This window comes from Parasteatoda tepidariorum, chromosome 8, assembly GCF_982258835.1.
Source record: "Parasteatoda tepidariorum strain Cologne lab strain chromosome 8, Ptep-v5.0, whole genome shotgun sequence".
In the NCBI taxonomy this organism is placed as follows: Eukaryota; Metazoa; Arthropoda; class Arachnida; order Araneae; family Theridiidae; genus Parasteatoda; species Parasteatoda tepidariorum.
The window spans coordinates 96,363,028-96,385,421 of NC_141762.1; the positions used below are offsets into that span (position 1 = coordinate 96,363,028).

General features: G+C 30.3%; 2 protein-coding genes across 3 annotated transcripts in view; one reads left to right on the forward strand and one right to left on the reverse strand.

Moving 5' to 3' along the window:
* The window catches only part of LOC107453622 (ankyrin repeat and BTB/POZ domain-containing protein 2), a 442,842-nt gene that overhangs the window by 169,268 nt on the left and 251,180 nt on the right, over positions 1–22,394 (forward strand). The window lies entirely within an intron of this gene.
* Positions 441–17,199, reverse strand: LOC107453624 (LITAF domain-containing protein). 2 transcript variants are annotated; one of them, XM_016070514.2, is made up of 6 exons: positions 16,971–17,111; positions 13,147–13,269; positions 10,816–10,860; positions 7,250–7,300; positions 4,888–5,038; positions 441–990 (listed from the first exon to the last, which is right to left on the reverse strand). In XM_016070514.2, exons 2-6 carry the CDS (start codon positions 13,250–13,252, stop codon positions 882–884), a joined length of 462 nt encoding a protein of 153 aa, XP_015926000.1. In that variant the 5' UTR covers positions 13,253–13,269; positions 16,971–17,111; the 3' UTR covers positions 441–881. The 2 variants fall into 2 exon arrangements, with proteins under 2 accessions (XP_015926000.1, XP_015926002.1); XM_016070516.3 differs by lacking the exon at positions 10,816–10,860 and having other exon boundaries at positions 16,971–17,199.

The window sequence follows — 22,394 nt, forward strand, 5'->3', positions numbered from 1 at the left end:
CTCTCTCTCTCTCCAAAACAGCGACCCCACATCCTTATTTATACCGTGTTACCATGGTCACCACCACAGTTCCAGACAAATGGCTAGGGGAGTTCTTACTTTAGACAAACTATATGTTTAACACTAGATTGCCCAAGGAAGTCATTTTGACTGCTTTTTAATAACAATTAGGAAAACAATGATGTATATAATGACACAATTTCTTATAATGTTGATATTTACTAATAACTCGTCATATAACTGAAAATATCAAACATATTAATTTTAAACAAATTTCTTTATGCATTAGTTATTCTTTCACAATGCAGTCATTTTGACTGCTTTTGGGCAATATAGGTATTTCAGTCTTTCTAGTGTTAATGACAAAACTAGTTTCAAGTGTAATATTTTGATAATTGAAATAGTGTATTTAGAATAAATAAAAAAAATCAACAATCTAATACTGGAGATATATATTTATTTATAACACTTGAAAACCATCCATCCAATCCATATATACACATAAAATTGTATCAAGGTAAAACATAAAAGCTCCTAATTGTGTATTAGATACATTTCGATTCATAAAATATATGTCAAAACTCACAAACGGCCATTAATAAAAAAGAGTGGCTGCTTTTTTGATAGATATATATAAATAAAATCATTTGACAGTAGGTTTGGAATGCAGTAGAAAAGTGGAAAAATATCTTTTTGCAGTTCTTCCTCTGACTGAATCAAAAATTAAACAAAAAGTATTTTTCCGACAGTGATTAATAGAGATTAAATAAAATTTTCATCGACTAACAATAATTGTAATTCTAAAGATAACATATTTTTTTCACAGCTTTAAAAATAAAACACAAAATATTTTTTTTTATCAGATCAAACTGGAGTTTTGTTCAGATGCGACGAAATGTTCCGAGGTGGGCCTTACAGTTAGGGCAGTTATGCTCGATATCTTGGCATTCTGGAATGCAGCATGGGATAAGACAGCAGCCCAACCAACAACTGATACATAAAAAAAGAAAAAAACTTTAATCTTAAGAGAAAATTATCTATTGAACATAAGAAACAACATTTCTAGGTTTTCCAGGAAAATTTCAACAGGGGGCTTAGCCAAACCCTTCAACAAAATATAAGCACCCTTTTAAGAATTTTTTAAGCACTATATACACTAACAAACTGCAAAATAATTCCCAATGACTTTACATGATCATGATAATAAAATAACTAGTTTCTGACAAAGAACTCTTCTCTTGATTATATTAGTCATTATAAAATGATCAAGAGATTTTTCCGTTGGACATCAGAGGGTGGAAAATGAAGCCTGAAATGGAGAATATCTTGCAAAATGCAGCAGAGTTTCACACGAGAAGGCAATAATCTCCTCGAACACAGCTCAATAGACGCACGTGCAGACTCGCAAGTTTTCACCAAACATGTAAAATGATTGGCGCTATCATATGCTGAAATAGATTGTGGTTGAATGAATTGTGTAAACGTTGAATGGAACAATGTAAATACGTGGCGAAAATCGACATGGTAAAGAAAAAAAAATCTTATTTTCGAAAAGGGAAAATTAAGTACTTTTTAAAAACACCATGAAAAAAATACTTTTAAGGTCTTTTAAAAAACGAAAATAAGCACCTTTTAAAAACACTACGCACTATGTTCAGTACAATTCCAAAATCTATTATTACTATCCTTGTGGCAGAATTTTTTCGAGCTTTCTACAACAATTCTCTCTTGTACCAATACAGGGTACCTGCTACATTTTAGATTTTCGAATTCATGACTTTTCAAGACTAATTTCAAAATCTTTCACGACTTAGACAAGTTACTATTTTCTCCGACAAAAACACAATAAATTTAAAAAAAGCATTATAATAACACTAACTGAAATGACAGGTATAACCAAAACTGTTATATTCTGCATCTTCATATTTATTGATTTTAAACTTAAAAAAAGAGAGTAAAGAGTTGAAGCAATAAAGTAGCTGGGGAAAAAAAAATACCAAAGCGAATAATTTGGTTTCGTTTTCTTCCTGCAGAATCATATTATAAAGGTACTTTTCTTGTTTATCGGAAAGGAACAAAATACCCCCGATTTTTCTGTTCTTATTTCGGAATAAAAAAAAATTCGCCTATGACTGGCTTGCTTCAGTCAGAATTTTAAATTGATAAAATAAAAATAAATAACAAAAATTATGAAATCACAGAAGTTTAAATAATCCGCACTAGAAATGTTTTTCTTTCATTTTTTGAAAGAACACCATAATTTTTAAAGAACATGGTAAAACATTTTATATTTCGATAAAATATCACTGTGAGTGGGGATTTTGTTACAAGTTCGGATATTCGGTTACAAGTTCAGATATATAATTGGGGGGGGGGGGGGGGGGGTCAATTCCATTTTAAAAATTACATTTTTCGGCAACCTAAACCCATGACTTTTCATTACTTTTTTAAAAAACAAATAAAATCATGGCATTTCATGACTAATTTGGTTCAATACCAAAATTCAAGACTTTCCATGATTTTCCAGGTGCGCAGATACCCTGTATAGAACTCCCATTGAACATAAATAAAATTTCTAGCTTTTCCAGGAAAATTTCAACACGATTCTAAAATATATTGTCCAGCAATATTTCAGTAAGTGAAGGTCTAATATGCACAAAAGAAAAAGAACATCCCTGAATAACTTTCGAACATGATCAGATCTTCACATTCTAGGACCAGGTGTGATTGTGAGCCGAACTCAAAAATCCTGAAAATTTCTTGAGTAAAATCTTTATTGACGCATTTCAATAAAATTAATGTCTTTATAAATTTAAATCATTGATATTTTCAAAACATGAAATTCTAAATAAATTGTATGCAGCTTAATTTAAATGATTAATTATGTATAAGTTTACTTTTATCTCTATTCACATTTATTATTCCACCAGAAGAAATATTTACAAATGAAAGAGATGTCAAGTATAAATTCTAGTTCTAATATTTTTAAATAAAATATACAAGAATTTGCATACATAAATGTGAGCAATGATTTCTTTAAACTTTGGATTTCGGATAGCGAAAAATCCGGAAATTAGTATTTTTCCGAGCACAATCATCTATGTAGGATTCACTTTAACGGTTGAAAGGAGTGACCTCAAATATGTTGATTAGTGCAGATATTTTGAGTTTCGAAATTAGAAAAAAATATATATACTTTCTCTAAACAAACAAGCCCTTTTATGATGGTTTTGAAACTTTGATTTTAAAATATAGAGGGCAGACACAATCTAAGGTCCCCATAGTTTCGTCAGGAAAGTAATCCAAAGCTGCTAATTTTACTTATTGCATATTATGCCATATCTCAAAAACGTTTATGAAAATTGAAATTTTTTGCACACAATTATTAAAATTGTTTATTTAAAGATAATTCCACACAAAAAATTTTCGATTTGCTTAAGAAGTTCTCAATTTTCGCGAAAAGCAAAATCAGCATTAAGGGGTCCAAAATTTTGGATCACTTTCCTGACCAGACTATTAGGAGTATACTTCCTATAATTGGGATACTCCATAGATTTCGGAGTCAGAAATTAGAATCTAAAACAATGTTTATTCAGAGGAAGTAAGTTTTTACGTCCTATTTAACTTAAATATGCTAATTAATTAGTGCAAATATTTTGAGGTCACCCATTTGAATCATTTGTGAAGATACAATCATTAGGTCAAAAGTTTTTAGGGTGGTTTATTTTTATGCAGCACACCACACATCAGTATAGTTTCCTTAGTATTGCATAGTTTTGCATACTACATATTAACTGAAAACAGTTATTCGAATGAAATTCTTTGAAAATGTATAATTAGTGCTTTTGAGATACATCATATGTTTTGATGAGGTATTAAAGTTGTAAGCCGTAAGAAAAAAGGATGAAACAAATTAAAAAAAAAAAAAAAAAACAAGTGTTCAACTAAATGGTGGGTTCATTAATTTGGTGAAATGCACCATTTTATTTCATAAATAAAATATAATTTTTCGTACAGAAACTTTTTTTTTGCGTCTAAATAAATGTAACGTAAGCATATTTCAACAGGGTGCGTAGCCAAATCTTTCAACAAAAAATAAGTACCTTTAAAGTACTTTTTAAGCACTCAAAAAATATTTTTGAGCACTATATACATTAACAAATGCAAACAAATTTTCAAAAACTTTATATGATTATGAATCATAATTTATGATAAAATAAGTAGTTTTTGACAAATAACTCATTTCTTGATTATATTAGCCATTATAAAATGATCGAAAGGTTTTGTGGTTCTATATCAGAGGGCGGATATTAAGGCCTGAAATTGAGACTATCTTGCAAAATGCAGCAGAGTTGCACATGAGAGTGCAATAATCTCACCGAACCCAGCTCAGTAGACGCACACCTGAATATTTTATCAAACATGTAAAATGATTGGCGCTTTCATACGCTACGGTTCGACTGGACGCAAAATAGATTGTGCTAGAATAAGTTGTGAAAACGTTGAATAAAACAATGAGAAAAACTCGCTTTTGCATTATACATGGAGAAAATTGAAATGGTAAAGAAAAAAAAATCTCATTTCGAAAAAGGAAAATTAAACACTTTTTAAAAACACCCAATTGTACCTTTAAGGGCTTTTAAAAAAACGAAAATTAGCACCTTTAAGCACTTTTTAAAAACACTAGGCACCATGTTCAAGGAAAACAAAACCACATTTTATAAAATTTCTATGCTTGGCCTAAAATGGGTTAAATCAAAACACAAATTTTGTAATATTTGTATTTTTAATCCATTGTTGCTATGGAGATTCATTTGGGGATCCAGAAAATATTCGCTAAGACGGGATTTGACTGTTTATATTAAAAAACAATGTGGATGTACTTACCCAACAAAAACTAAAGCTCCGGACAACAGCCAAGTAAGAAGACCTGGACTAGCTGTTGTTTCAGTCATAACACGTGCTTGACATTGAGGACACACAATTTGCATAGGAAATGGACCCCACTGTCCTATCTTCATCACAGTCACAACATGAGCTGTCACAACACAAAGATTTTGTCAGAACTTTTAAATCTTACAGTCTAGTTATAGATAAACTCTGGTTTCAGGAAAGAAATATTTATAATGCTAAAATTTCAGTTAAGTTCAACATTCTTTCTTATGAAAATGTTTAAAGCAATTTCAGGGTGCAGAGCCTGATTTTTCAACAAAAAATAAGCACCTTTTAAGTACTCAAAAAATATTTTTAATCGATCCCCCCTCCCCAAAAAAAGTTAATCTGAAAGTTTTTAATTTATGAACATAAAATCAATAAAATTCAAACATATTTTCACAAACTTCACACAATAAAGATAAAATAATATAATAATGAAGTTTCTGATAAATATTGCAGAGAAAGTTGTGAAAAATCATGCATCTTTTGTAATTCAGAAAGACAATCGACACGGCAACCTCTTTTTAAAAGATAGAAAATGAAGCACTTTTGACAAACCACGAATAAAAAAAGCACTTTTGACAAACCACGAATAAAAAAAGCAATTTTGACAAACCACAAATAAAATTTTGTTTTTTTGACAAACCACGAATAAATAAAAAAAATTTGACAAACCATGAATAAAAAAAGAAATTTTGACAAACCACGAATAAAAAAACCAATTTTGACAAACCACGAATAAAAAAGCACTTTCGAAAAACAATGAATAAAAAAAGCACCTTTAAAAAATTTAAATAAAAATGTAAATAAAAAAATAAGCACTTCTTAAAAACGCTACGCACCCAGAATCAAACAAAGTTCTGGTAGAAAATCTGATATTTCAAAATCCAAAGTACTAACAGGCCTGAATATTTTGAAATGCAAATTTTCTTTTCTTTTTTTTTTACAAATAAAGCAATGTTGCATATGACTAATACACCACTGCATTGGTTCTATGAATATCATGTTGATATTGATCAACATCCTACAACATTAGCAAATGTTAAGAAATATTGATTGGTATTCTTCAATGCTTTCTGAAGTAATGACCTACATCAATTGTGGACAATATAAATAAAAGTTCGACGTTTTTACATAAATCAACGTTTCAGAACAATGCAGTTCAATGTCGTAATTAGTGATTTTTTGAAATCCATCGATATTCTGTGCAACTTGGGAAATTATTACTTTATATTTAACCATATTTGTTAGGGTTCCTACTCAAATAGAAGAATAAAATTCCTTCACATTTCCGCAATTTTCAGGTACATTAAAAAAGAAAACTCTAGTCTAATAGAGCAGTATTTACTAGCAGCACGTTGGACTAAACATGTAACTAACAAAAAAAAAATTAATATGTACGTTGATAAATTTTTAATCAATAACAGGAATATACAATCTGAAGTCCATCCTTTGTTCGATCTAATCTATTCCAAATGGAAAAAACAAAGTACAGAGAATGTTGCGCAAACATAGGATGTTTGGAAATCACTAAATCAAGCTCATTAACTTTTTTCGATTTTGGCTCTAAAATGTAAACTTTTCCAATTTTCCGGACAACGTCAAAGTTCCCTGACTTTTAAGGGTAGCACAGCAACCTTGTTTCGTGGTTTTCCCAAATTTATCAATCACAATGAATGGTCCCTTGAGAAATGATTGATTAAGGTAATTATACTAATATCTATCAAATATTGTATTAATTAAATATTCTATAGTTATATTAATAGATACAAAGCGCAGTCTGACCCCGATTCAACGAATTAATCGGGACCGAAAATATTATTCCCTAAATCTGGGATAATTCGTAATATCGGGGGTAAAATATAAAAAAAAATTGAATAGCCTTATGAAATATTCGAACCTCTCTAATAAGCATTGCACAAAATAAATAGAAATCTTACACTTTTTATTCAGGAATTTAAAATGCAGCGAATGATTATGTGTTGATTAGCTTGAAATTTTAAAGCATTCCGTGAGTAAGGTTTGCTTATTTCCTTGATTTCATACTTTAAAAAGTTCTTTTTTGATGTCACGGAGAGAGGAAAATATCCTTCATTTACATGGTGCTGCATTAGGTAAAGTTTCACTTTTTCCAAAGCATCAGAAAAAGTAACAGTTTTCACTAGAGATTCATTATCATCAACTTCTCAGTAGTTATCCATTGTTTCATATAAACCTACTTCATTACCTTCAAAAAATTCGTTAAATCGCGAAATTCGGTATATAGGGGTTCGTTAAACTGGGGGTCTAGTCAAAAATAAAGAAATTAACTTACGAGGGCCACCCGGTGCTGCTCCTGGTTGACCAAGGATAGGTGCTTGATAGCCTGAAAAATTTACACAACTCTCTTAGAAAACATACAAAAAGTAAATTCTAAGCTTTTAACACAAGCTAAGCAAAACAGTACTTCAAATTTACAAAGCAAAAAAATAAGCACCTTTAAGCACTTTTTAAAAAACGTTACGCACCATGTCTGTATATAAATCTTAATCTAAAGAAGATTTTTTTAAAACCATTAATTATGATTATTTAAACTATTAATTGGAAATAGCACTATCTGTAAAGGAATAAGAGAAGTGTTTTTGCCATCAGCAGATATTTTCAGTCAAAATTATTTTTTTAAAAAATTTCTTCAACAAATACAGAGAAATTTGAGAATATACTGGAGAATAGGACATAGTCGCAAATCACAAGAGTCTTCGTTAAAAGACAGGAGACTGGGCGGGTATGTTATTTTCTAGAATAAATCAATTGAAATCACAACCCCAGATCTTGATTTTTAGAATGAATAATTTTTTTAAAATAAATAATATAATTTTCTTTAAGCAGCAAAGAATCTCAGGTAAGTCAATTTTGTTAACATTACAAAATTTCACTACCTTAAACAGCCAAATCTTTCAACAACAAAAAAAATAAGAAGAACCTTTTAAGTACTTTTTAAGCACTATACACATTAACAAAATGCAAAATAATTTTCAAAGAATTTACATGATCAACTAACTTCTGACAAAGAACTCTTTTCTTGATTACATTAGCCACCATGAAAAGATAAAAGATTTTTTCGGTTCGAATTCAGAGGGTGGAAAATGAAGCCTGAAATTGAGAATCTCTTGCAAAATGCAGCAGAGTTGCACATAAGAGTGCAAGAATAATTCCCGCTGGATCCAGCTCAGAATAAGCACATGCGGACACGCAAGTATTTTATCAAACATGTAAAAGGATTGGTGCTTTCATACGCTATGGAACGACGGTACGCCGAAATGCATTGTCGTAGAATGAATTGTGAAAACGTTGAATAGAACAATGTGAATATGCGAACACAACAACAACATACAAATATGCGAAACAGTAAAGAAATCTTTGCAAGTAGAAAGTCTTATTTATCATAGGATAAATCTCCTGATATATTTTAAATAAAACAGAAACATTTATATCATAAAACATCTGATAGTTAATAAAAGTTAAATGGCAAACCTTTATTAAACAAGACATACTAAGCATAGCTGGAATTGGTTAAAACATACTAATAAACACATTAACAATAAATTCAAATACATTAAAGGGAATTTCCTCATATAACTACACAGTCTATTCTATTCTAATTACACGCTTTGTATTTGCATACTATACCTAAAAAGCAGGGATAAAGCAGTCAAAATTAGCTTGAATGCAATAATAAAATATTATAGTTTCAGAGCTTGGTATGGAAAGCCACATTTCTACCAAAAGTGACATTTTTAAAGCAAACTTTTTCTGTGCATTTGCTTCCATATAGGTACTTAACAAGCTTTCAATAATCATAACAATCAGATAACAGTAAGACACAGGTGTTTTAATCCATTTATACCAATGTAACTTAGTTAACCAATGTAAAGATTTCCAATTTTGATGAGAATTCTTCTAGACAAGTGAATATGTCTTTTCCATTGAAAAAGCTTTTAAAGGAAAAATAAAAATTATAGTATTCAAATTTTTTTCAAATGAATACTTTCTTCATAAGCCTATTAGATAACAAAAATGTTGTCAGATAAATTAAATAATTTTTGGAAACTATGAATCAATTTTGCAAAAAATCCGTGTAATAATTAGGGCATGATAGAACATTCATCAGGAAATGGGAAAATCCTAAGACCTATTGGATCAAAAACAAGACAGTTGCCACTCATTAAAAATATGGCTTATTATCTCCAAAGCACTTAGATATTTTTTGCGGTTCAATCAGCTTCAATGTAAGATTTTGGTCTACAATGTAAAAAGTAGCAAGTTTATTTATTTTTATAACTGTCATCGAACAGCTGACCCAGTTTTGGGTTTACGACTACTAATGTTCAACTACGTAGTCTTGTAATTTTGAACCCAATCCAAAAGACAAGGGAACTCCTAGATGAAGTATTGGAGAAATTTGTTTTAATGGAGGACTTTTCGATGGAACTAACCCGCGTTTGCATTACATGGAGAGAAAACCTTGAGAACTAACTGGATGAGGAATTCGTATCAACCAGCCATCGCTGAGATTCGTACCCAGTTGGAAAGCGAACATTCTATTCCCTGAGCCATCACAGCTCTTGAGGGGCAATATATATATATATATAGATATAAACTTCTCTTGTCCTCTTTGTAATATAATTCAGCAAAACTAGGTGAAAAGATCACATATGCTGTCAATGCATAGGCACATAAAAATTTGGAAAAATTTAGAATTATTCATTGAAATTGACAATTTACATCTAGCAGGACAAAACTTGCTAAATTGTAGATTTTTTTAAAAGGTTTATTAACTTTTAAAAACATTTTTAACATTTTTTTTAATGCAACAGAAAATTTTCAAATATATGTATACGTCAAGTCAACTTTCTATCAAATAATTTTGATACATTCAACAAATATTACACTAAACAGTTAAAAAAAAAAAAAAAAAAAATAGCACAAAGACTTTCAAGGAACAGCACTCAGCAGATTAGTGCTCTAGATTCAGAATAGTGCTGTACAGTACAAAATAAGTTGATTTACTAGTCTATGAGAAATTCATTTTATAATTTATTATGAACTAGGAATGATAAAGCATTGAATATTTTGTAATTCAACAAGCACAGGCCATTGATATCTAAGCAGCACATGCACTAAACCCAGTGGCAGAATTTTTTTGGGATTTCAGTGACAAACTTCCCTAGCACTAGTATTTTTCTGTAAAATTCTTTTCATAATAACAATTACTAATTTAAAGTGACAGAAACGTTGTGCTTACAGAAGAAAGTATAGAATGAAATTGTTTAATCGTAAAAGTAATATTTTTTAAAATTCTAATATTATATATTAGCTTTCTCGCATTCTGTAGAGTGGAAAAAAGTGCTAATTATTTCCTCCTTCAAATTTTGTAAATCATTACAAAAATTAAAATTCGTAAATAAAATTAAACGGCAATAAATGTAAACTCGCGGATAATTTAAAAATTGTAAAATCCATGCGGTAACTCCAAAATGAAGATCGATGACGAAAATCACGCGAATGGGACTCTCTAAAAAAAAAAAAATGAAAGAAAGAACATCATTTCTTAATTTCAACTATCTTTTAAACTTTCGAGATTTTTGAATTTCTCATTTTATACTTTAAGTTTCAAATTCTAGCTGAAGCCAGTCATTAGACTTTTTGAAAATCCAAAATTTTTCGAAAAATTATGCAGAAAGGAAAAGCAAAATTTTTCGCTTCCCAAATGAAAAATCTTTCTGCAAAAACTATGTAACGCTCTACGACAATGTCGCCTTGTAGTCGCAATTCTGCCACAGGGCACTAAATTTTATCATGCAAGGCCATCTAGCTTAGACACACAAATAATATTCAAACCTGCAAGTGGAGGGGCAGTTGGATATCTGTTAGCATATTGAAACCCTAAAAATCAAATAAATTAACATTTTTTTTTTTAAATTACAGAAGAGTTTCCTCAATTTAAATATGTAAGCAGCATAAAAATTTTCACATCAATACTAATGCTAAAATAAAATTGATTTTTTAAATTAATAGATATTTTACAGAAACTATTGCATGATAAGAATATTCCTCACAAAGAACCCTTAAGGGACGTAAAACTTTTCATTGCAAATTTTCTTTCGCCTCCGTTACGAGTTTAAAAATTTTAAAGAAAGAAAAAGTGAGTATGAGCAAACCTAGATTAAGCAATGAAGTTTCAGTTGCTGAAAAAAAATCTTCAAAATATCAAAATGCAAACAAATTATTGGAAGAGAACTTCTCCATTCCGAAATCCTAAGTTATCTTTTCATAATTTATTTTCATTTTGATACTTTAGAAATTTCTTTTCAGCATTTGAAATTTCATGGCTTACTCTAGGTTTGTTTGAACTCACCTTTTCTATGCTTTAAATTAGTTACGGAGGTAGATGAGAATTTGCGACGTAAATTTGACACCCTCTTAAGTGACCAATAGAAGGAAATAAAAAAAACTTCAAATATTAACAAATTTTTAATTAATTGTAATATTTTCCACCTAAGATTCAAGATTTTATTTTCCACCTAAGATTTAAGATTTGCTTCTTTTTTTTACCAATTATTAGAAAAACAAGACATATTTGAAACTACAAAAGTACATTTCAAAGTAAAAATTAGATTCTTGCCTGGAAATTTTACAAGAATCTAAAAAAATTGTTATAGGCAATTTTACATGCTATTATTTCACATGTTAGTAAAGAAAAAATTTCACAATCTGCTAGATGTATTCAAGCAATGAAATTTTGATATTTTATTTCAGGATGAAAATTGATAAAATAATTCTGACTCAGCTTATGCAATATTAAAATTTAAAATCAAATGATTGATAGAATGTTGGATTTAAAACAAATATAAACATTGTAAAATTGTATTATATTACCTTTTTCATCTATATATCAAGAAAGAAAATAAAGAGGAAAAATTAAATTAATGGATTAAAAAATTGGCATAAATATAAAAACAAAGATATACACTCTAAATTTAAAATTTTTTAATTAGTCTTAAGTTCAAAATAAGAGAAAAAAATTTATAAAAAAACTGATATTGCTCTATTTCCTAAAAAATACAAAAATTAATGAATTAGCTAATGAATAAAATGTTGAACTCAACAGCGAGAATTTGAAAAAACTATTCCCTGGAAAACCTTTTACTATTATATCTTTAGAAAATTCACAACTCTTAATAGTGTATTAATACATATTTGTAAAAGTTTCAAAACACTGGTTTACATTTATATAAACAAAGTAATAAATATAATTAAAAATATGTTAATTTTGCTATAGTTTTATACATATTCAGTTTATATAGATATAGGATAAACTAACCAGTGAAGGAACACTTAAGCTTAGCTTGTCTTTAAAAAAAAATCACAAAAATTTCAAAATTTGTCAACATATCTGATATTAAATGCAAATTATGTAAATATTTTTTGGAAACTTACATAATATTGTTTTAAGATTTTGGTAGTTCAAATAATAAGTAGAAAAATAACCAAGTGAAGGAACAGTTCTAACCAGTGAATAAACACAAAATTTTCCAGTTAATTTTGAGAATTTTTGATGCTTTTTAGGAATTTATAGGCCATACAAATGTCTAAAAACAAGATTTTTCTTGGAATTAACTACAGTTAAAGTGGAAAATTTTACTTTTTTACCAGTCATGAAATGAAAAGTAAACGGGGGTTGTATACAGAATTTAAAAAAAAAAAATGTTTTTCAATTTCTTTCTCACAGTTTGATAGTAGATTCCAAAACATGAATGTTTATCATTGTGTAATCCGATAATCTTATTTGATTCTAATTCTTAAAAAATATCTATGAAATGTTCATTCACTGGGATGTGTTTCTTCACTGGTTGGTTTGCCCTACATAATTAAAAAATAGAATATTTTAAACTAGTGTCGCTGTTGATATCAGCTTTCATCCGAGTTCATTACGCCCTATTCTGCATTACTTATTTGTATTTCAGCACAAAATCATCTCTTCTTTGATTTAATTTTGCAATTATGAATAAAAACAGCATTGACACCCACTGTCTACTTATTTTAAATCTGATTAAAAATAACATTTAACTTTATAAATATTTAAACAAATAAAAATCGATCAAGAATAATTACTATATCACATAACTAAAGGCAAGAAGGTATTTAAATGAGTTATTGAAAAATATTTACCATCGCCGCCCGGATAAGGGGCTTGCGTGTAGGCAGGGGGTGGATCATTAGGCATGTAAGGAGGTGGTACTTGAGGTGGTGCTGACATGCCCCCTTTTTCTGCCATACTTAGTAGAATGTATACTAAAAGAAGTGGATATTAAATGCAATATTCAATCACAGAAGAATAGAAAATTTTAATAAAACTATTTTAAGAGAATAAAACACTTCTATTCATAGCTTGAAGTTAAAAGCTGTGTTTGTTTCGAATAATAGTTAGCTTTTATAAAGTGAGCTGTAAAAGATCTCTAAACTTAAAAACCTGAAATAAATAAAAAATGATTAAAGAAAGAAACAAACAGCATGTTTAATTAACGTTTAAAAGTTCCTATCACAAAGGAGGAACAAAAAAAACTCTATAAAAATAAGCTTTTTCCAATTGAAGAAGAAAAAACTATATAAAAAAAATCTATAGTTAAAATAATTCTGTTTTTATAGATTATAATTGCTATAGTCTAGCTATACTATTACTCATTATTACATATGTCTAGCAATATATATATATATATATATATAATTACAAAAGTCATGTCAAAAAAACCTTTTTGACATAGTTTTTGAAAAGTGTCAAAAACTGAAAACTTTTGTATAAAGATAATTATTAGCTATTACAAACAGGAAGTATTTATAAAAAACATACATAATACAAGTGATCAACCAATTATGACACTGAATTTTTTAACACATAATTTTTTGTTCTGACAATTTCTGAAAAAGCAAATTTTAGTGTAGATTAGTGTAAAGTTACAATTTATCCAACGTGTTAATTTCTTTTACTCAAGAAAAAAAATACAAAAACATTTATCTTATAAAAAATCATGTAACAATTATTTATTATATGTAAAATCAATATTCATTTATTTCCATTTTCACTCCTTTCCCAGAAGCATGCAATTACAAGGTAGTTTTGAGGTCCTCTGTACTAACTTTCGAGTCTTGCATGAATATTACCAAAATTTGAAACAAATTTTTCAATTGACGATGAGCTACATAAAATTAGGAGGTAGGCCTATGATAGCTATTATAACATAATGAAAGGAGATTCAATTAGGAAATTTATTCTAATAACTGTACAAAAAACTGATAGTAACTTAATTAAACCCTTGAATTGATCGATTGAAAAAATTATTAACTCATTTAAACAAACATTTATATTTTTTGTAAATTATAATTAGTTTACTAGTCAGAGATAACATATCACGATTTATTGGAAATATTCATGTTAATTTGATTTTCAATTAAATTTTAAAAATCTCAAATTAAACTTTCTTTATAATGAAATTTAACAAAAATTTAAATTTTTTAAATTAATGGCCCCTCTAATAAACTTGTATTCTAACTAATAAATACACAAATTGAGATACGTTTTTTACCAAGGAAAAAATTTGCAGAGAGATATTTTTTAACAATAAACCATTTTGTAGGAATTTTTTTAGAATAAAAATTTTCCCATGGCTGCCTGCATTTTCCCCAAAACCTTGTTTGCACCATCAAATATATTCTGCTCCTCTGTATATAAGTAATAGCAAATATAGAGAATCAAAAATAAATTTTACAACACGAGATCAGACAATTATTGACCTTTGTGGTTTCAAATAAATAAAATGAATAGGTAGAATAATAAATTGATAATAATTAACAACTCACAGTTAATATCTATAATATAAATAGTTATAATATAGCAAATAATATTGATCTTAAAGTATTAAGGAAATAATTTGTGCGTCCCCTCCCAACAAAATGCGAGAATATCCCCCATGATATTAGAATAAAAAATTATTACTTGTTCAATTAAAAAAATTATATAGTTTAAAAAAACAAAATTCACATTATATTTGTTATTTTAAATTAGTAACATACAAGTCTGTTATTAAAAGCATCTGGCAGAAAGACAGTAGTGCTAGAGATTTATGTAGCAGATACTTAAAAAAAAATTCTGTCATAGTGGTTTCAATAACAGTTATATTTTTTATACATGATATACACAATATAAATCATAATATAGTAGCATATAATATAAGTATTGTGCATGATCTAATAAAATGTCCCCTATGACAAAAAAGAAACTTGCCCTAGGTTTTTTTGACAGATTCTGATAGTAGTTTCAGACAGGTTTTTAACACTTTTAGACAGGTTTTTGATGTGTCATGTCAAAAACCAGTTTTTGAAATCAAAAACTCAATTCTGAAATACATGATGTACATTATAGTGAGTAAATATAGCAATATATGCAAACGTATTGTGGAGCCTTTCTACTTAAAAATTTTAAACTTTCAAAATTTCATAAAGTGAAATAATAATTCTGCCAAATTATTTGTACAATACCAAAACTTAGCTGGTAGTGATAATGCTATAGTCACATCACAACTTAATAACTAATATTTTTAAACAGAGTTAGCAAGCCTTTTAAGCATGGTGGTCAAAACCAAGAATCTTTTACGGATATAGTATTTACATTTTATTTTAATTTTCAATTAATTAATGATTAAGTAAAAAGTATCTTCATTAAATTTTTAAAAGAGTTATAAAGGATATTAGGCAAAAAATTACTTAAGACAACAGATAAAAAAAATTTTTTTTTTCCTATATGATTATATGTTTATTTCATTATTTTAACTATCAAAACACTTCATGCATTACATGCTGAAAATTCCGAGGACTTCCTTTTTTTATTTTTATTGCTCTAGAATTCTTTTGTAAAATCTTCCAGTAAGAAATTATATATACATAAAAAATCAAATCAAATTAAAAACTTTCAATCTTCAAAGCAAAAATGATAATTGACAGTATAGTAAAATACTTATATAAACATACTACCTGGCAAAAATGTTATAATAATAAAACATATCTTGCTAAAAAACTTGTTTGCATCATAGCATAAGGACATGAAGTAAGTCTTTTTTGGTTTTTACTAGCAAACCTATCATGTTTAATAGCTTTTTTTGAAGTCAAAAAACCACTTTTTGACAACAAAAACCTATCCCTACTTACAATATATACTATAATACTAATAAACAATTTGATAAATTTTTGTAAGATTCTTGTCTGACTTGCCTGGTATTCAATGTTATTTTTTTTTAATTTATGCTGCATTTTAAGAGATTGTTAATTAAAAAGCACAATAAACTAATATTAATAGGCAACATTATTGATAGACAATTCATACTGATTTGTATAATTGTAAGCTTTCTTTTTCTCTATAATTTAAGAGACCTCCATAATGCAGACGTACTGAATGAAATATAAAATTAAACGACTCAGATAAACACATCAAAGCATTAGTTTTTTTTGTTTAAACAGATGGTCACTAAGAAAATGCTCGTTCAAATAAATAACTTAAGATTTGTAAATTCCACAGGAGAATCTTATAAAATGAAAAATATTGAAGTTAAAATATTAAAGAAAAGATTATATAAATGGAGTGAATCTCAATACAATATGTATGGGAGAATTGTTTTTATATAAACGCACATATTGTTTATAATGACGGAACTCGAACATGGATGACTCATAAAATAAACAAACATGAGAAGCAAGATTTAAACAACCACAATTTATAATTCGACGAGGGAAAATATTATATCCAAACAAAAGGAAAGCTATTATCAACATTTAAAATATTTCAAACCTGATAAGTATTACATAACCCTCTGAAAAAAGTTCAATATTAAAGTAAACAATAAGTTTTTGTTTACAAAACAATAAGTAAACACGGAATATGAGGGGGATATAATCAATACGAAATATTATGAAACACTTTTAGAAATTCTTATTAAACTACTTACCTTTTAAACAATAGCAAACTGACTTGAAAAGGGCTTGTAATTTTAAGCAAATACTCACCTAGCAATCGAATAAATAAATGTAATGAATAAAGTATGACACTCCTATGACTTTCACTTCACTTGTCATGACGAAAAAGATTGACAGTTACGCATATGTAGGCAACTTCCGGTTTAGTTCGAATAAGTTTTATTTTTACTATAACAATTTTCTGTTGCAGCATGCTCAACTGACCAGTCAGAGAGAAAGTTGATACTTTCTCCACCTGGTTTAAGGCAGCATTCTTATTTTACATAGTTGTCGCAACTCTGAAGATGAAAGATTTTCACCCCACCCAAAACTGACCAATCAGGTTCCCTTATTGTCTCGACGGTGATCAGAAGCGCATCAAACGCATTTGGCGAGAATGCTCCGCAGCACCAATATGATGCATTTTAAAATTACGTTGAAATAAAATGAGTTGGGCAGGGATAGTCTGGTCGGTAAGGCGCTGGGCCCATGACCGAGAGTTCGTGGGTTTGAACCCCGCCGACCGAAGACTCTCCGTGTAGTAGACTGGCTGATGCACGTTAAATCTGTCGAGTCGCAAAAGGCCCAAATGTTCCCATAACAAATCAACACCTCTGCGGGTACTGGATTGGAGATCAATCGTTCTCTGATTCAGGTGAAAAATTATGATCTGTGGATGAATGAATGGACGCATGAATGGGTCCGCACTATAAACGGGTGCGACGTATGGAGTGGAAGAAGTCGAATTCTTGGATCGAATTCTTGCTCGAATTTTATTCCAACAATAAAATGAGTTTAGTTAGGAGTTTAGATATACAAAGAATTCAAGTGATATTAATATCCTGTTACTACTATCAAGGAAAGAAAGTTAAAAAGTTCAGAAAACCGGTTTAAGAAAACCGTAAATGTACCTTAAAAAAGCTTAAACCTGTTGGTGGAAACAGATTATTAGGAAGCATTCTTATTACTTGCAGTTGCTGAACTTTAGATCACCATCGACTGATAAAGAGAATCTGATTGATGAGTTTTTCTCTAGGTAAAATGTAGTTCACTCAGAAAGTTTACAAATTCGCTTGACGGCTATCGGAGATGCGTAAGCCACAGGCAGTGATAAAAGAGCTTGGAACCTAGAATTTGTTGCAATGTCTAAAACCATTTTCATTGCATTCGATTTACATACCTGCAATCGCCGTCAAAGGAAGAAAGGCTAGAATTCAGTCTTGTGATGATTAGCTCTTTTTGCCGCACGGTTTTTTTTCCATCTATACTTGCAAGTTGCTTTTCATTGCGAATTATCTTTCAACATCATAACTAATTTAAAAATAAAAGTAGATGAAAGTGAATTCAGGCAAGCCTAGAGAATGCTATAGAGTTTCAAATACTGGAAAGTAATTTTCAAAATATCAAAATAAAAACAAATTATGAGAGGATAATTTAGTATTACGTAATCAGAAAGGATAGGCTATCCTGGCCGAGCAGCATCACCGGCCAAATGCTCTGTATTTGAGGAAATCTTCATGCTGTTTGTGTGTCCTTTTTTGATTTGAACTCTTTTTCTCTCTGTCTCTACTTCCCAAAGGTTTACAAACCGTACTTATGTAATTGAGCACACGAGCTTGCATGTATGCATCATACCAATAAATAAATACCAATAATTTGCTTGAATTTTGATATTTAGAATTTTTTTTTTCAGCAATTGAAACATCATGGCCTACTCTAGATTTGCATGAGTTTGCTTTCTCTATACCTTAAATTTCGAATTAGTTATAGAGGAGAAACAGAATTTGTTATGAAAAGTTACTCTTGCGGTATAGAGTCCTCTTAACATCAGAAATGGTGAAAATTTGACAAGCTTTTTATCAGGCTTATGACGTTAGAAGACTGCTTTCAGGTGCTCTTTTTTCAGTCCTAGCGTGCAAGGTCAGTCAACGCTTAATTCTGTTTCTGCACAAAATGAGCCCCCACGTGAAGTCTATAATTGATTACTAATGCCTGGTGATTTGGCAGTTGTTTTTCATATTTTTATTCGATTTAGATTTGTGCTATTTTTAACTGAAGCCAAAGAAAACCCTGTTAAGCTCTTTAGTACCACTTATGCACCATTAATGCAGATTAAAACAATTTTTTTTAATCAAGTTTAGCATTATTTATTCTGCTCTTAATTAAAAATTTATAGCTACGATGCATAGTAAATTTTTATTCGAAACGATTGTTAAAATGTTTTTTAATAATGCACTTTTCTGACAAATAAAAGCTTTAACTTACCCTAGTTGGTTTTTTGGTTAGTATATTTTAAGACTGGTGTTTGCGGCACATTGCTTTAACACTATGTTCGCCACTGATGCATTCCCTAAAGAAATTCGCACCACCAGTGAGATCGACTTGTTGTGTGAGGTGTTATAGATTAATGAAGGTGCTCTGTACCCTCACTAATAAAGTCGATTGCTGTTAGCTTGTCGATCTTGTCAGAGGGTTAAAACACAAATATTTTAAAGTCGTTTTATTCGGTGATATTAAATTCCATTATTTCGAAATTAAATCGTTTGCTTTTTCTTTAATGGAGTTAATGGAGTTCCTTTTTTAAATAATCAAGAGAGAATCCAATCGAAAGAACTTCAAATAAGAATTTTTTTTATTTTACGTCAGTGTTAGTGATGTGTTGATATAAGTCCCACGAAATAGGAATTTTGAAAATAAATACAAAACGTAACTTTGACAATTTTTCTCGCTCACTTAAGCCAACGTCAATTTAAAAGATCCCTAAAAAACACAGCGAAGAAAACAAAATTCGCGATCGAAATGAACTATAGGTGGCGTCTGGCCGAATTCTTTACTTATGGCAACACCCTGCATGCTTTCACCATTAGCGTGTGGACAGTCATAGAGGTGAGATCTACGTCTGAATACATTCTATTTTTAAAATTAATTAAAAATTTAAGATTTTCGAGTCAACTATTTTTGGAAAGCTTAGAAATGTTTCTGAAATGTAGAATAGTGGAAATTATTTGATATGTGGGAGGAAATCCTAATGCACGATCAATTATTGAAACAGAGCGACTTGTGGATGCTGACCATTTTACACAGCCAGGTGTAAAAGAAAGAAACGGTACGCAGATAAAGCTTTTCGCACTTTGTATGCAAACTTCAGCTCTACGTAAAGATCCCCATCCAATTGAAGGAGAATTCAGCATTGCAGGCGATAATCTAATCGTTAAAAAACTTTCCTGTTCTTGTGTTGTTTTTTTAAAAGTTTTGTATGTATATAATGCGCATTGCTGTGAAATTTTATTATTGTAGTGAGCTACCTAAAGCTTATATTTGGGATATATCCTATCGTTTTGCTAAGCGTGTGAGCTTATATATGTTTGATTTATCGTTGTACCGAAAGAATGTAAATGCATAAATCTACACTGGTTATCATAAATTAAGGAAAATTCACAAAAATCGCGATAACTCAAGAAATTACACATGGAATTTTATGAAACTTACCCACAATATACAACACATAGTAAGGTATTAAACAACATAAAAAGAAATTATCAGACATTAATAGTAGTATAGAAATTAGCACATGTATAAAATAAACAAATTGGAAGTATCGGTTTGCAATAGAAAAAGTACCTTTAATATGGAATATGATTGCCTCTAGAAGCAATACAGCACAAACAGCGATGTGTGATGCTTTCAATTATGCGGTCTATCAGTTCAATAGGAAGTGAGAGCCATTGCTCTTGTAAAGCAGTTGCAAGCGTGGCAAGGGTCTGAGGGGGCGGATTGATGGCAGATACACGCCTCCCTAGAGCATCCCAAACGTGCTCGATAGGATTCAAGTCCGGGGATCGAGCTGGCCACTCCATGCGAGTAATTGTTTCCTGTTGAAGATAATCATCAACAATGCGAGCTCTGTGTGGTCTTGCATTATCGTCCTGTAACAGGAAGCAATCACCAATTGCCCCGGCATATGGGCGCACATAAGCATCAAGGATGTTGTCTCGATAAACCTGAGCATTCACGGTTCCCCTTGGAAAGACATGGAGGTATGTGCGCCCTCCTAAGGATATGCCTCCCCAAACACAGACACTGCCTCTTCCGTATGCATCTCTTTCCCGGATGTTTGATGGATGATAACGGGTCCCAGGTTCTCTCCATATCAAATAACGTCTACTGTCACTTTCTAGACTAAACCTGGACTCATCCGTAAAGAGAACAGTCCTCCATTGATCTGACGTCCAGTGGACATGTTGTCGGGCCCACTGCAAACGGTCTCTCCTATGGCGTGATGTGAGCGGCACGCAAATGGCTGGTCGTCTCGCATACAGACCACCTTCGTGGAGCCTTCTGCGCACAGTTGACGTTGACACCAACCTTCCGGTGGCTGCAGCAAGAGAGGATCTAAGATGTGTCGGAGTAGCGGTTCTATTCCTGCGTGCACTTAATGTCAAATATCGGTCATCGGCACTGGTCGTAACAGTTGGCCGTCCTTGACTGAACCTCCTAGATGCCGAATCTGTGGTTTGAAATTGCCTCCAAAGTCTATGAACCACAGATGGACTCACATTTAGCCATCTGGCCACTTCTGATTGACTCTGCCCTGCCTCTAGTCTCCCGATGGCTCTCCATCGTAGTTCTTCAGGCAAATGATGCCTAGAGGTCATTATTACGAATTGGCTATCTCAGATTTTCAATGTCGCAATCACAGTAAAATTTGTGTGCTTTCTCTCAAACTTGGACTTTTATGCTCCAGGCAGATGACGTAAGCCGAGTGCAGCGCCACTAATTTGCATATTGCAATTTTACTCAGCTACTCTTAGTGGACAACATATGCAAATTTTGCACGGTTTGGCTTACTTTTGAAAGAGTTATCGCTATTTTTGTGATTTTTCCTTAATTTATGATAACCAGTGTAGCTTATTGATTAAGAAATAAAACTAAGAAAAAATATAAATATCCTGGTAAAGCCTTTACCCTTCACCTATTAAACAAAATGCCAATTTTTCATTCAATTATCATAATAAAATAAATTTCAAAGCTTTTGCATGAAGCTAGAATTTTTTACTTCTCTGAAGAGTGTTAAATTAAGTGTATGTTAAGAGTGTGTTATATCATTCAGATTTTTGTATATAAAGTTAACAGAAGTTAAAATGTATAATTTGATTAAGTAATGCAATTTGCACATCTAATGATTCTTTAGCTTATTTTTCTTAATCTAGGGCTTGATAAGCAAAATATACGAGCTTAAATAAAAAGATATAACTATATCTAATAAAAATGTGAGCACTTGTTACCGAAAGTATGCCTGCTTATTTTGACTGTACCTAACATAATGGACAAAATAAACATGTCAGAGTTATCTTTGTAACGAGTATAAATGCATAATATAAAATCTGTATTATATTGATATTATATTAACTACTAGG